Genomic DNA, 15,285 nt, shown 5'->3' on the forward strand with positions numbered 1-15,285 from the left:
GTTGTATCGCCCTCTAGGGGTCAGTTGAGGGATCAGTGTAAATCATATCTGTTTCTACAGCTTTTGACTAGGAGCTGGGCAGTCATGTGACAGTCAAAGGGGAGAGTTCAATAATCCTCCATTGCTTTAATAAGATGATAACTCACAGTTATGTTTTTATATCATTCCGTTTATCTGCTCACATTGTAGCCCTGGAATGCAATATCTTGTCATCACCCAGGGCTGCTGGAAATTCAGAGGCTGGAGCCCAAGAGAAAGGAAGCGCTGGCTATAGAGTAGGGGGAAGAGGTGAGGAGACCACCTCTGCCCACAGTAGTGTCACTGCCGGAGTACCCAGCACCTCCGCCACTGCCGGAGTGTCCCGTGCTGAGGCCAGCAAGACCGCTGCTCACACCATACCCAATTCCGGAGTGTGACAAACCACTGTCAGCATTGCAGCTGCCAGCATTGTCACTGGCAGCATTTCTGCTGCCAGAACTGCCATTGCTGGAGGAGCCCGCCGGTGCGCTGTCAGCATTTCCAGTGACAGCATTCCTGCCTCGAACGGTGCCAATTAACAACACTTCCGCAGCTGGAGCATGCCATCCCGCTGTCAGCCTTTCCACTGCCAGTGGTACCACTGGAGGAAGACCAGTGTTGTCTCGGCTGGATGAGCCAGCCTCACCGAGGTCAGCACTTTTGCAGAGAGCCTTGTCACTGCCAGCCTTGTCACTGACAACATGGCCGCCTCATGTGTATAAATAAGATGTTTCGGGTCATTGTGACCTGTGGCATTTATCTATGTAGATTTGTGTGCAGGAATAAAACAAACTTCTTTAATTTATTATTTTATTATAATTATTATATTTGTATTATTACTTATGGAAATGGATGATCCTGTCTAGAGATATTTATAAACAAAAAAACAAACAATATATACCTACAAGGCAGAGCCTAATTTTCTCTGTCAGTATTGCAACAGTATCTCACTGGTAAAGACGTTCCAAAATGAGGAGCTCCCAGGTTGGCAGTGCAAGAAGTTTTAATCACAGCTCCTGGACTAAAAGAGTAAAACCTTTGCAAATAAAAACATTTACTCAATCGAAGGCTGTTTAAAATTAGTTTGAAATTGCATCGGGTCAATATGACCCAAAACATAACAGATGTACCTAAAATCTGAACATAATAGGAGGGTTCAACAGAAATCGTTTTAGTCCAGTCCAGGTTTTCCCAATTTTTCACTTTGATTATCTTTCTGAGGTCTCCAGGCAAGGTAAGTATCGCGATCACCAGCAATTCTGTAATCCACAAGCAAGGTACAAGTGTAGTAACAGTAGTTCCCTTTCAATTCGAAGATGGCCACCAAAACATTACTTATGGGATGTGCCTGCCTACTGGTAGGTATTCACTGAGCTCTTTATACCAGTGTTTTTGACCCAGATGGCCTTCCATAGCCATCCTGGTCAAAAACGCATTATTTAGTACATGTTTCAAATATTTGGTACACATATTGGACTTGGACCAAATCAGAATACATAAAATAGTACATGTTTTAAATATGTCAATTAACTACGTATTTTTTGCATAGGAGTTGGTCATTCTACAGCAGTACAGTCATGCTGACGTAGCTGCTTGTAACAAATTCATATTCACAGCGTAATTACTAGACTAGCCAATCACCTGCGGAATAACATGAAGAGAAAGGAAATTGGAAGACACCATGGCGAGAGATTTTCTTCTATCGTGCAAATAGAAGATTTGCCAAGTGCTGCCGATTAAGCCAGGCTTACACGGCACGATTTTTGCAACGGGAGAAGCAGCGCCACTCGCACTTCTCGATTGAGCTACGACTTCTCACTGTAGATTGGGGATTGCAAGCTACACACACTACACAAGATATCTTGTTGCGGACTGCGCCTATTGTCATTGCAGAATCGTAGACTCAAGCGAGGAGGCAACCGCTGTGGTCTGTGCATTGTTTTGCACAGAAAAAAAGAAGAAAACGTAGAGAAGATCCATTTGGACATGCAATTGGCCTAACCCTTTAAACTCTGGTTTATGTGATTTTCGCTTTGTAGCTCCGACCAGGAGCGTCTGTTAGCGATGATTCTTTGTTCCAAAGAAGAGGAGTCAGGCTTCAATTCAGGACCAAATGCGAGACGATACTAGACCAAATAAGGATTTGAGAGCTGTGCACACATCAAACTTCAAAGAGGGGTGTGTGCACAGACACGCAATGCAGACATAGTCTAATGTCTTGGCTTGTAACTCCGTCCATGAACGTCTGTTAGCGATGATTTTTTGTTCCAAAGAAGGGGAGCCATGCTTCAATTCAAGGCCAAATTCGATGCGATACTCGGCCAAACAAGGTTTTCAGAGCCATGCGCACATTTTAAAAAAAAACAAACAAAAACAAAACAAAACAAAAAAAACCCCACTTTTGCCAATAAAAATTCGAAATTGCAAACAATGTTCGCATTCTGGTTATTTTTGGTGCTATTGGAAATTTTGTGTGGAACTTCCCAACATATAGGACTATCATATACACTTCTCAAAAAAAATTGATATACATGTTTTCATGGTTTATTTTACAAAAAAAAAAAGATTTATGTAAATTAGTTTTTTTTTTCTTCACATTTTCTCATCTGTGAGAGTCTAGGAAGCACTTTTTATTCCAGATTCCAACATAATATGAAATAATAAATTGTGCTTTAAAATTGATATAAATAACATGCTTCTAGGACATTCAGAAATGTGTTTTTACAGGGGAAAGGCAATTTGGCACCAATAGGCGAAATTTGCTTGGAGTGTAAAGGGCTAATAGACATGGCCAGTATGGACTGATGATTTTACAGTGAGAGCTTGAGGTGAGGCAACACTGGAAACATGACAGGCAACATGAAATACATTGTATTACCTGTACACAACTAGAATACAACTTTAATAGTAGGCTACAAGTTTGTCATAGATTTAAATATGCAACAATGTAATCTACATTCTCTCTATTTCTCACACACATAGATGCGCACCCCTCCTCAGATTTTGATTAAATCAGCAATACAAGCATACAGCAGGGGTTTGAAAGGGATATCGAGTGACACTAGAAATTGATTGCCATGACAGCACTCACACACAGTATCTGCTTCTGCGTGAACAAGTTATAACAATTATTTACTTACCGGGTACCTGAAGTTTCAAAGCAATTTCCCTCAACGAGCGATCATGATAGGAAATGTCACTTGTCGGAGACACGGGTGTTCCTGCCACACCTCCACCATCCTTTCCTCAATTTCCAGGCTCCACACCTTGCGAGGCACAACCTTTCTCTTCGTCGCCATTGTTGCTTTCTTGTCCTATTGGCTGCTGGCATCATTCGTAAAGAAATCGGTCCATAGCCCCTCACGCACTTCACAAATTGCTTTGTCGGGGACTAGTTTTCCGACATGAATTTGTCGGGATGTCGTAAGAGCGTCGGAAGATCTCAGAAACCACTAACAGCGCATCGTAGACCCTCTCACACTTATCGACCACTTTGTCCCCGACAACCTCATTTTGCCCCAGATTTTAGTCACCAACTCCTAAGCTCGTCGGCGATCAGCAAAAATCGTGCCGTGTAAACCCGCCATTAGGGTTACCAGGCGTCTCAGGAACACTGGGATTGTCACAGTTCTCAGCTCACATTTTTTTGTTCTGGTCCGAAGCATTACAATTGTAAAATGTTTCCGGTTTTGCTATTGTACATTTTTTTTGTGTACCGTACAAAACTATAGCACTTTTAATTTGATCATTTATTACACATACTATTCATTTTTTTGTGATCTGATTGTCCAAATTAATAAGTGTACCAAATATTTGAACCTTCTACTAAATAATGCATTTTTGACCCGAATGGCCTTCCACATTGATGTCTTAGTAGGGGACACACTATTTGCATACCTCTGACAATTGGTTAGATACAATCTCTCTGTAACACCCCGTGATGGCAAATCACATCTAAACCTATTACTGGCCATCTTTTATGCATATGGATCATTCTCTCAATACCTTTCCCAGGGATTACTGAAGCAAATCCGATCCACCTGCCAGTTTAGTATGTGCTGTACACTGTAATTCAACTGATTCCACTGTGGAGGTGTAACTAGGAAAGAGAAAATCAGCAGCAACTTTAGACTTACAAAAAGAATGAAACAAAGCCATTCTCTGCAGGAAATAAAGCCATACTCTGCAGGAATTGTGTCCTTGGGGATACAAACGCAATACACATGCATATCAGTTGCATCTTGCAAATCACATGCAATACACATGCATATCACTTACATCCTGCATAACAAACGGAATACACATGCATATCAGTTACACCCTCTGTCGCCCTACGATACCATTTAAATACATAGATTTGCAGAAGCTAACATTGAAGCAGTCAGTGTGTAAAAGTGTAAGACAGCAGGGCTGTCTAATTCTGTAAGGTAGGAAGCAGGTTGAACCATCTGATGCAATAAGAGAAAATAAACTGGAAGGATATTTGCTTAACATAGAAAATCATGTGAATGTGTTTTGCAACGATGCTGCTCACAGATCTTATTAGCCAGTGGGGAGAGAGGGTGTGTTCCTCTCTTATGACAGTCGACTTTGTTTGATTCCCCCACCATAACAAGGGCATACAGACATTTTCAAATCAAGTTATTACAGCTAAAATCTTTCTTTGAAAGAAACCATACCAAAAAGTAGTGCTGTAAAGTAGTGCTGCAGTAAACAGTGTCCACAGACACATTGTAATGCATAGCTGTTCAGTGTTTACAAAAGACGCATTTTAATACATAGCTGCTGAAACTGATCAAGACCTGGCTCTCAGCTCTGCTGCTTGCTCTCTCTGAGATGCAACAAGTAATTGATTAATCAATTCATGATTGCCAAGGTTTTATATTTTGTGAGTCTCAATCAAACATTCATTGAAAGATTAATACTCCTTGTGCCCTATTTAAAACCTCACATCTATATTACAGTACTAGCATATGCATGTTTTCACTTATATTTGATTGCTTTCCTAAATATTTGTATTGTTTTCCTTCTCACTAATCGTTGTCTCAATGCATATACTGTATTATATTACTAAGTGTATTGATATGCTTATTTTTTCCTACATTTGAGTATTGGACATGATTAGATTGTATTCATATTTGAATCTAGATAGAGGCACTAACTGCAGGCCATGCCATTATATTTCACCTTTCAAGAGCACTCGTTTCTCAAACACAAACACTGAAAATACTAAAACAAAACAACATTTACCAGGAAGCAGCAAAACCAGAACTTTGTTTTCACAAGTCGTCCAATCATGTTTATGTCTGGATTCCTTTTTTACAGCTGAAATAAAAGAGAGATGTTTTTATATTTATTTGAGATTTTTTTTTAATATATATATATATATATATATATATATATATATATATATATATATATATATATATATATATATATCCTCTTTGAAAGGGCTAACTGAAAAAGAATACAATAATGCTAACATTCACTGGCTAGACAGAACATTTTTGCCACTGGGGCAAAAATACAAATATCTCTAGAAACTTTCAATTTTTGCCCAGCGTTCCTGTTCTGATTCAGTTTTAAGTACAGCTGTGGCCAAAAGTTTTGCAGCACCTACATTTTAGGTTTGAGACAATTAAATAATTAAACATATGAATATCATTTATATATTTAATTTGTCATGTAATGAAATAAACAAATGATATCGCAAAAGTCTACTGGAAGCCACAACAGTAGTACAATATTTCATGTTAGATCTCTAAATGTCATATTTTAAAATTTGTGTCAGTATATGGAAAACTACAAAGCGGTATGTAATTCAAGATGTTAACATAACATTATTCAACAGGTTTCGTTCGACTTTATCAAACAAAATGTGTTAATTCTGTAAGGGGATGCAAAACTAGTGGCCATAGCTGTATGTCAATGCTTAAGGGTTAACATTCATAAAACATAACCACAATGCACATCCCCATATTAGATTATTAAATAGCCAATATTAAAATAGGTTTTTATATCTTTCATGAATAGATTCATATACGTTAAGCAAAGTGTATTTTTTCTGAAAACATCCAGATTGAAAACTATCATCATTAGTTTAAATAAAGCTTAACAGTTTTATTTATTAGAGTGTGGGTCAATGTTGAATAATTCTTAGAATTGAAAACACTATTTGTCAACTATTCATACCTTACAAGTTACAAAAACAAAGTTTCACGAGTTGGATGGGGCAAAACACCTATGTTAAAAACATTGATTATACATATGATTTCTAAAGGAATTAAATATATTTTTAAAGCTACTGCCATCTGTTCGTATACAAGGCAGTAGTGATTGGAAAAGAATGCATCTCGCCCCATCCGACCCTGTTATTTCCATTTTGTACCATTTTTTAACTACTGACTATTTTGAAAGCACATAATATACAATACATTCAGTTATATTACTGTTGCAGCCAAACTTATAGCCACTGGGTAACAAGAAGCCTTCATGGCATTTAGTCTTTAAAATTACAAATATTTTTTTGTTAATAATGATCTAAAAATATGTAGCCCTAAAGACAATACATGAAAAAGAAGAGCGCACTATCAAACATCCAGTAAAGGGCACTGCTGGCAAAGCAACACTGATAAGGGGACCAGTTTGTCTTTCCTTGCGATGTACAGTATTTCTGAGTTATCTTAAAATAAGTTATAGGAACCCTGGAAGCCACTCTCACTAGTATTGCTTTTCTGGTCAACTGTCTGAATGGGTCCATGATTATAATGCTCTCAAATTAGGTGATTTTTTGACACTGTTTCACATTTAAAAAAAAATTCTAAACATGCACATTTAACCTCATCCATACTGTACTTTTTTTTTTTTAAACTGTGTGGAGTCAGCTGTGAACGTATATTCCATGTATATCCAGCTGTCACTTAATAAGCAAGCAGGTGAAACTATTCTTAAAGAATTGTATTTTACCAAGTATGGTTTCCCTGACTGAGACAGGGATATCCAGCCAATGAGATCACTGCTATCCCAACCCCGTTACCCAAAAAAATCTCACCAGCCCCTGGCAATAGTAAATAAATAAATAAGCAATTAAAAAAAAATTATTCAATTGCATGAGTCATCCTGATGTGGCGACTGAGGCAGTTAAACACATTCGACTGTACAGTGAACTGCTTCTCTCCTTTATAAATAGCACACACTGTACAGTGAACTGCTTCTCTCCTTTATAAATAGCACACACTGTACAGTGAACTGCTTCTCTCCTTTATAAATAACACACACTGTACAGTGAACTGCTTCTCTCCTTTATAAATAGCACACACTGTACAGTGAACTGCTTCTCTCCTTTATAAATAGCACACACTGTACAGTGAACTGCTTCTCTCCTTTATAAATGGCGCACATTTGACTGTACAGTGAACTGCTTCTCTCCTTTATAAATAGCACACACTGTACAGTGAACTGCTTCTCTCCTTTATAAATAGCACACACTGTACAGTGCACTGCTTCTCTCCTTTATAAATAGCACACACTGTACAGTGAACTGCTTCTCTCCTTTATAAATGGCGCACATTTGACTGTACAGTGAACTGCTTCTCTCCTTTATAAATAGCACACACTGTACAGTGAACTGCTTCTCTCCTTTATAAATGGCGCACATTTGACTGTACAGTGAACTGCTTCTCTCCTTTATAAATAGCACACACTGTACAGTGAACTGCTTCTCTCCTTTATAAATGGCACACATTTGACTGTACAGTGAACTGCTTCTCTCCTTTATAAATAGCACACAGACTGTACATTGAATTGTTTTTCTCCTTTATAGATAGCACACATACTGTACATTGAACTGATTCTCAAAATGCCTTGTCTAGTCTTTATTTTCTGTTTCTGGTACTCTCCAAAGTCACACTTTCAATGTCAACTAACACATATAAAACTCTTATAAATAAGAGAGACAACTGTAGGGCTTCGTGCTTCACACTCTTCTGATTTTTTTTTACAGCTGGTTTATTGGTTATTTCGGACTGGCTTCAGTTTAACAAGAGATGTATTGGGGTTTATAAACAGGCTATTAAAAATAATATCAATTAAATCTTACATGTCTTTTACGTGTTTGTAGGTATTTATTTAAAAAAAAAAACAGTTTTATAATCAAAATGTTGTCTCGATTAATTTGATATTCATTCACGTTTTAGTCTTGTACTCATTCTATATTTTCATAAAGCCTTTCTTTTCCCTAAAGAAGCTTTCTTTCCTCTTAAACCTGCTTGTTCCAATGCCACTTTGGGATGCAATAACATTTCTAAATGTCATCTTCAAGCTCAAGGAGCAGAGAAACAATGGGGTGGGGCTCATCTTATTTTTATACGAAGGGCTGACAATGAAGCAAACTCTCCTGTGATGGCATTATATAAACCCTGATGTGTTGGTTGTTCCAACATGCTAATGAAACTACTATTCTGAAACACATCACCCCGTTTTCGGAAAACATGTGTTAGCATGATTCCACAGTGTAATTATCCAAAGCTATTTTAAAAATTGCTTGAAAAATAACATCCTGTAAAAATGTTTCATACATTGAAATAGTTCATACAATATTACAATTAACTGAGTACACCATAATAACACAATTTACAATATAATCTACTTAAACAGTTTCCACACAAAGTATGAGGGGAAAAAAAGCACACAAATGAGATGAAAATGCTTCTGGGCAGTTATGTTGAAAGAATGCAGGGAATGGCAATCTTACCTTAAAAAGGGTAATTCTGCTGGTGTTTTCTGGTACATTTCAGGCTCAAAGACACACTCCAATTGCTATGCCACTAGTCATCTTAGAAGAAGTGGGGCTCTGCTGTGACATTTCCCAACACTGGAGGAAAAAAAAAAAAAAAAAACAGAGTGCTTGCGAAAGATCCTCTCAGTGAAAGAGGAGGTGAAATCTGACTTTGGTCCAATCTGTTCCGGTCATTGTCATGCAAATTGGGTCATTTTTCAAACTAGCCTCCAGCACAAATGCTTTTCAACCAAAGTTCATCAGGGGCTGGACTCGCACAGCCAGGCAGGAGCTGGGATCTTTCAAACCTCTCAGCTACAAAGTGCTCTGTTTTTCATGACACTTTCAGTATAGTGTAGAGGAAAGCATATTATTTATAGTTGGACAGTTACCTATTACTTCAGACTTATTATCCAGGGCGAAAACTACAAAATATTACCTTGCTATAATGAGGGATGAGTAAAAGACATTTTTAACAAGGTGAAATCTGGCATGTTGAGCCCTTTCCTTATTATGAGACATAAAATGAGAGACAATGACGCTGTTTACAATGTTTTTGCCCTACTTTTCAGAAAATGCTTTGCTTTTGCTTTGCTGTTCTGATTTAGGAAAAATGTCAGTCCTACCAATGCAGATTACTCAATTCATAGTCATTTAGGGGAAGGGATGTCCATGTCTGCCTAGTAATTAGGAAAAGAATGACTCTGAATATCGTGAGGAGAGCTTCATATGTTGCAATGAAGATTTAAAAAAAATGAAGAGAAAAGAATTAACTTCTTGTCACACATTCTGAATTATCACACATCACTCGTTTGTGTCTCGTTACCACACACACACACACACATAAAAGTATATAAAATAAAACCTCTACTAAGTAAAAATAGATCTGGGTAACATCTAAAGGTTTTATTTAATTGAAGTAGTCTATAAATGCATGTGGAAAATGTGGGAACACGGGGGGTAACACTACAATAAAAACTGTATTATCCTTAGGCCTATATGAACATAAGATTGAGAACAGGGGGATATGTAAAAATACATAAAAGGTTCCTGAGCAGCTTCATGCACTGACAATTCTATAGGTGGAGTACCAGGCTGAGCAGCCTAATGTACACATTTGCTGGTCCCTATACCCTGCCTCGGCTCCAAGAAGCCACTGACTGCCGGTCTGCCACTGCGGTAGAAGTTCCAGGTGCGGAATCCTCTTAACACACACACACATTATAATGAAACGTTCATGTCTTGTAATTTAAAAACATTCAAACTAAAGTCTTTATCTAAAGCAATACGGTACATTTATGTTGTTTGTTAACTATATCCATTGTTTATTGCACAATATGCCAACTGAAGCTAACAATTAATTCCAGTTCTGTGCGCTGGAAGAAGAGGTGGAGCACTTTTGTTCCTGGGACAATTTAAAATAATAATAGAAATAAAATACGACTACTACTGTATGAACAGGCTGGCTGTAGGGGTGATGTCAGGCTAGAAAGAAACACACACACAGACAGTACTGGCATGTGAAACTGAGGCGCTGTGGAGCTCACCACATTTAATTGGATGAAACAAACAAAAGATTTAAACAAAAACAGCACACATCACTTGAGGCCAAAATAAACAGACAAACAAAACAGACTAACACTAAACAAACAATGGACGAACAGAGAAACAAACACGGTGAATCAGAACAAACAAGCATCGTGCTGGTCCTTCCAGCACGAAATAGCAATTGTAATATTTCTTTCTTTTAGTTTTTAATTCTCACCTCTCCACACCTGTTCTCCACTTGACGAACACACAACCCCAAGTGAATGCTTCGTGCCTCTATATAGACACAGATGTGCCGAGATTCAATTACTAATTAATCATTCACTTGAATCTTGGCATGTGAACTAATTTGTGCAGTCTCATGCTCACATACTTTATCTGCATGTAAAGTGACTATGCAATCCCCATGCCTAAATACAACTATGTATTTTAAATCACTTGTGCTACACAGACCCATTTATATCCCGTGCATCAATACCTATACACCAACATTAACACACCACATGCAACATATAACACATAACACACATGGGTGGGGCACACTGCAACATACTGCTATGACTACGCGTCAGGAGAGATCCTGCGTCACTTTACCAACTCGGACGCTGCCTGCCCTTTCTGCGGTCAGTCCGAGTCGGTAGTTCATATTTATTTTTTGTGCGCCAGGCTGCAGCCATTCTTTTTGCTCTTAAAGAACCTTCTGCTGCAGTTCTGGCTGCATTTCTCCCCCACCCTTCTCATTTTTGGGCACCCTGTTCGTGGCTCCACCAAGGCGAGAGACCTCCTGGTGACATCTGCTCCTGGCTCTTTCTAGACGGGCCATCTACAAGACCAGGAAGCGTAAGGTCGCCCGGGAGGGTCTCTTTGACTGCGAAGTCATGTTCAGGGCCCTGGTCCGGTCCTGGGTTAAGTTGAAGCACGCCCACGTGGAGTCTGCTGGTGACATGTCGGCCTTTGTCGATCAGTGGGCTCTGGGTGGCGTGCTCTATACCACCCCAACCTTTTGTTTTGAATATTTAATTTCCAGTCCTTTGAATCGTTTTTTTCGTTTAGTTAGTTAATGGCCAGTCTTTGTTAGCACCCCCTTTTTGTTTAGGGGGTGCTGAACTGAATTTTTTCACCGGCTGCCTTTGAGCAGCCCGTGCATACCAGTGGGCAGCTGGTGTAGTCTGCATACCAGCTAATAAATAGGACTACTACGACTACATGATCCATCATTAGCTGAAGGTTAGTGGTGGAATCTGTTTCAAGATGCAGATCTTTGTGAAAACCCTGACGGGAAAGACTATAACCTTTGAGGTTGAGCAATCGAAAATGTCAAGGCCAAAATTCAAGACAAAGAAGGCACCCCCCCCCCCCCCGATCAGCAGAGATTGATTTTTGCTGGCAAACAGCTGGAAGATGGGCGCACTCTGTCTGACTACAATATTCAGAAGGAGTCCACACTTCACCTTGTGCTGAGACTCCGAGGTGGTGCCAAGAAGAGAAAGCAGAAGTCTTACACCACATCCAAATAGAACAAGCATAAGAGAAAGAAGGTCAAGCTTGCTGTGCTCAAGTACTACAAGGTTGATGAAAACGGCAAAATCCACCGCCTGCGTTGTGAGTGCCCTGCTGACGAATGCGGTGCGGGGGTCTTCATGGCCAGCCACTTTGACAGACACTACTGTGGAAAGTGCTGTCTGACTTATTGCTTCAACAAGCCTGAAGACAAGTAAAATGAACATCAAATTTAATAAAGAAAGATTCTCCAAAAAAAAAAAAAAAAAAAAAAAAAAAAACTACTACTAAAAATAATAATAATATGAGGCTAAAGGTTCAGTTAGCTATGCTTAACAAAAGGCATTTTTACAAAGATTAATAATAGGCTATACGAGAGGTTTACATTTCCAACGTCTTTTGTGTTCTTGTGTGTGTGGTTTGACACGGCTTTGCTAAGGAATAACGTGAGATACTGCCAGTTAAACGGGATCTTGACTGCTGAAACCTTGTGAGCCACAAGCACGATTCCTGCTCCGGTTTACATGGGTTTTTACAGCTATTTTTATCATGAGAAAGCGATTGGCCTTGCCCTTAAAGTCGTGCTGCCAAAAGGACGTCCTTTTGCTGTTTCACAATGTATTCACGTGACAATGTCACACAGTCATGACTGCAGAGTCAATTTTCACGTGCATGAAAATCCAGCCATTTATGTATTGTGAGGATGAGACTAGGCTATGGTGTTACACATAATCTTGTCTTGGTTCTGGTGCAAATAGCAATTCAATCACAGCACTAACCATAGCTTTAGAGCTGGCCAGTCAGCCTACTACAGTCCCGGTACACTGAACAATGGTATGAAATGTCAGCTAAATTGAATATGTAAATACTGTAGCTGGAAGCTGTAGGCTCACAATGATATGACACAATATATTTTGTATGAAGTCTGATAAAAGGGTTAAAAACAAGTGGAATGGACTGAATTGATTTTGGAAACACTACTTTATTTAACATGCTCATTATATTTTCAATTAAGTCTGAACATGTGATATTAGTTTAAAATGTACACTGCTTAATACTGCATAGGAAACACTAATGTCCTAATTCATACTAAAGTCTAGGGCATGAGAGAATTCTATAAGCAATGTAAAGCAGTGGATTTTAATAAAAACAATTATTTGCTTGTTGGAACAACAACCTGGATGATTGGAGATCCCAGAGGACCGGAGTTAATAACCAATATAAACCTAACAAAAAAGAAAACTGTTTTATCAATACAACAATATGTTTATTTTACATATCACCTTGTCACAGTGATCATCGTTTTGAAAAACACTTTACAGTAGATATTATTTGGTTTGTATATTACCCACTAACTGTCAATCAAGTCCTGCTCGTTTTTTGGGTGAAATCTTACTTTTTTTGACAGTCAAGTGTGCGGGTCTAGAACACCTGTAGTCTCCATGGTTACCACAGTATAGACGCTTGGGAAGCGGCTTTCAATGCTCCAAGTCCCGTGCCTGAGGCCCCAGATGTACTGTTGTCTCTTGCAGCCCCTGAGTAAAAATATTTTAAATCTATGTATTTACTCAAAATGGGCTACGGGTACCTTACACAGGCAAACAAGATTTGACACTGACCCGAGTTACAAACATTAACGTCTTCTTCAACTTTATTGTTACTTCTGGATTTAACAGCAACTAAGTGACACCACTAACATTTACTCAAAATGCGTAAGATAACCTTAGCGTGTGAGCGTGAGATAGCATGCTAATGTTGGAGTCTCACTCCCAATGCGTAAGACTTGACATATCTGAGAACAGCTCGTTTAGTCATACTTGTGCCCCTCCCTTACTGATTCTCTGCGCACCACTGCTCTAGTTATATGCAACAAAAAATAAATAATTGTGACACCCCAGGATATCGCCAGAATATTCTCAATAATTTATGCTACATAATGTTAATACCAAGTTTCATGTCAACTGCATGAACGACCCTTCAGATATATGCATACATGTGTGACATCCATGTGGAGAGATGTACTGACAGACAGACACCCTTGCTCTACAGTACTTTAGTATATCCCCTTTGCAGCAGATTTCATCCCACAGCCCTTTCACCCAGTAAAACTCACCCTTTCATAAGGATTACAAAGCAAAACCATTGTTTTGGTGTAGGTTGGAAATGAAGAACTACTTTTTTCATCCAGACTATTTAAGATCTTTCTTTGGCACGCAACATTCAACCTTTTAATAAAATCAAGACCTAATGTGAAACTGAGAACTAGTGATTAGCATTCTCCAGTGACAATCTTACCACTTCAAACAAAGGTTACTTTAAACAGCATTTCCACAGTGACAGTCCCACATGTTATGATGTTAAAACCATTCTTATTGCAATTATTCAATAGTGTGTTTTTTTTAATTATTATTTTGGTATTAGTCTGTGTTAAGGTGCTTTCACCTGAGTTCAAGAGCTGCTCTTCAACTCTAGTTGCCTTCCATAGATATATGTAATCTAGAAAACGTAACCCTACAGTAAGCGGGAGATAGCGGGTGTCGTTGGCTCATACAGTACTTGTATGAAGCCACTTTGACTGATCTAACAGAAGCTACATTAGTGTCTGTGGCAAGCAACTCAAACTCAAGAGCAGCCACTGAACATGGGTGAAAGAACCTTAGATTAACACAGACTAACACTATCACATGATCAATTGTAACACATACTGTATCCAAGATTAACAGACTAACACTATCACAGCATGATCAGCTGTAACACATACTGTATCTAAGATTAACACAGACTAACACTATCACAACATGATCAATTGTAACACACTATTTAAGACTAATACAATCACTACATGATCAGTTGTAACACACACTGTATCTAAAATTAACACAGGCTAACACTATCACAACATGATCAGCTGTAACACACACTGTATCTAAGATTCAGACAGACTAACACTATCACAACATGATCAGCTGTAACACACACTGTATCTAAGATACCATCAACGATGCAGATAGGATTTTAATTTGGGATTTCAAGTACAGCTACAAATGCTATTTAATAGTTGATATACCTCTCCTGTCATGTTTGTAATGTTTGAATGAATGGCTCAGATTATGTTGTATCACTTAACACTAATTGGATGATATCTTACTTACAGGGAGGGGGTCAACTGATTTGAATAGTCGCAATCTCGCATGATGTTCAGAAAGAAAATGAAAACATGACAAAACCACACAGGCCTGCAAGCAAGCAGGCAATCAGTTAGATTGAGCAATGGAGAGCAGGGAAGAGACAAAGTGTTCAGAGCGATTGAAATTCAGCACCATTGGTTTTGTTTCCACGCAGATGACTCACGCTATCGCAAGGCACCGCTAAAACACGGCACTAGCGGTACAGCTAAAGTGAGTGGGGAAATCGCCTTCTCATGCTACAAAGCCATGTAAATT

General features: G+C 38.7%; 1 protein-coding gene and 1 pseudogene across 2 annotated transcripts in view; one reads left to right on the forward strand and one right to left on the reverse strand.

Annotated features, from left to right (window-relative positions):
• LOC121303568 (adhesion G-protein coupled receptor D2-like) overlaps positions 1 to 8,906 on the reverse strand; it is a 69,496-nt gene extending 60,590 nt beyond the window's left edge. For both annotated transcript variants that reach the window (XR_005947816.1, XM_041234355.1), the window contains exons 1-2: positions 8,771 to 8,906; positions 5,269 to 5,343 (exon numbers count right to left, since the gene is read on the reverse strand). Coding sequence is in view for 1 of the 2 variants with exons in the window: in XM_041234355.1 (XP_041090289.1) it covers positions 5,269 to 5,316 (48 nt within the window). In the remaining variant the exon portion in view is untranslated. The remainder of the gene's footprint in view (positions 1 to 5,268; positions 5,344 to 8,770) is intronic.
• A 2,657-nt stretch (positions 8,907 to 11,563) lies between these two features.
• LOC121303576 lies at positions 11,564 to 12,081 on the forward strand (annotated as a pseudogene).
• The last annotated feature ends 3,204 nt before the right edge of the window (positions 12,082 to 15,285 follow it).

Source organism: Polyodon spathula, chromosome 33, assembly GCF_017654505.1.
Source record: "Polyodon spathula isolate WHYD16114869_AA chromosome 33, ASM1765450v1, whole genome shotgun sequence".
Classification (NCBI taxonomy): Eukaryota; Metazoa; Chordata; class Actinopteri; order Acipenseriformes; family Polyodontidae; genus Polyodon; species Polyodon spathula.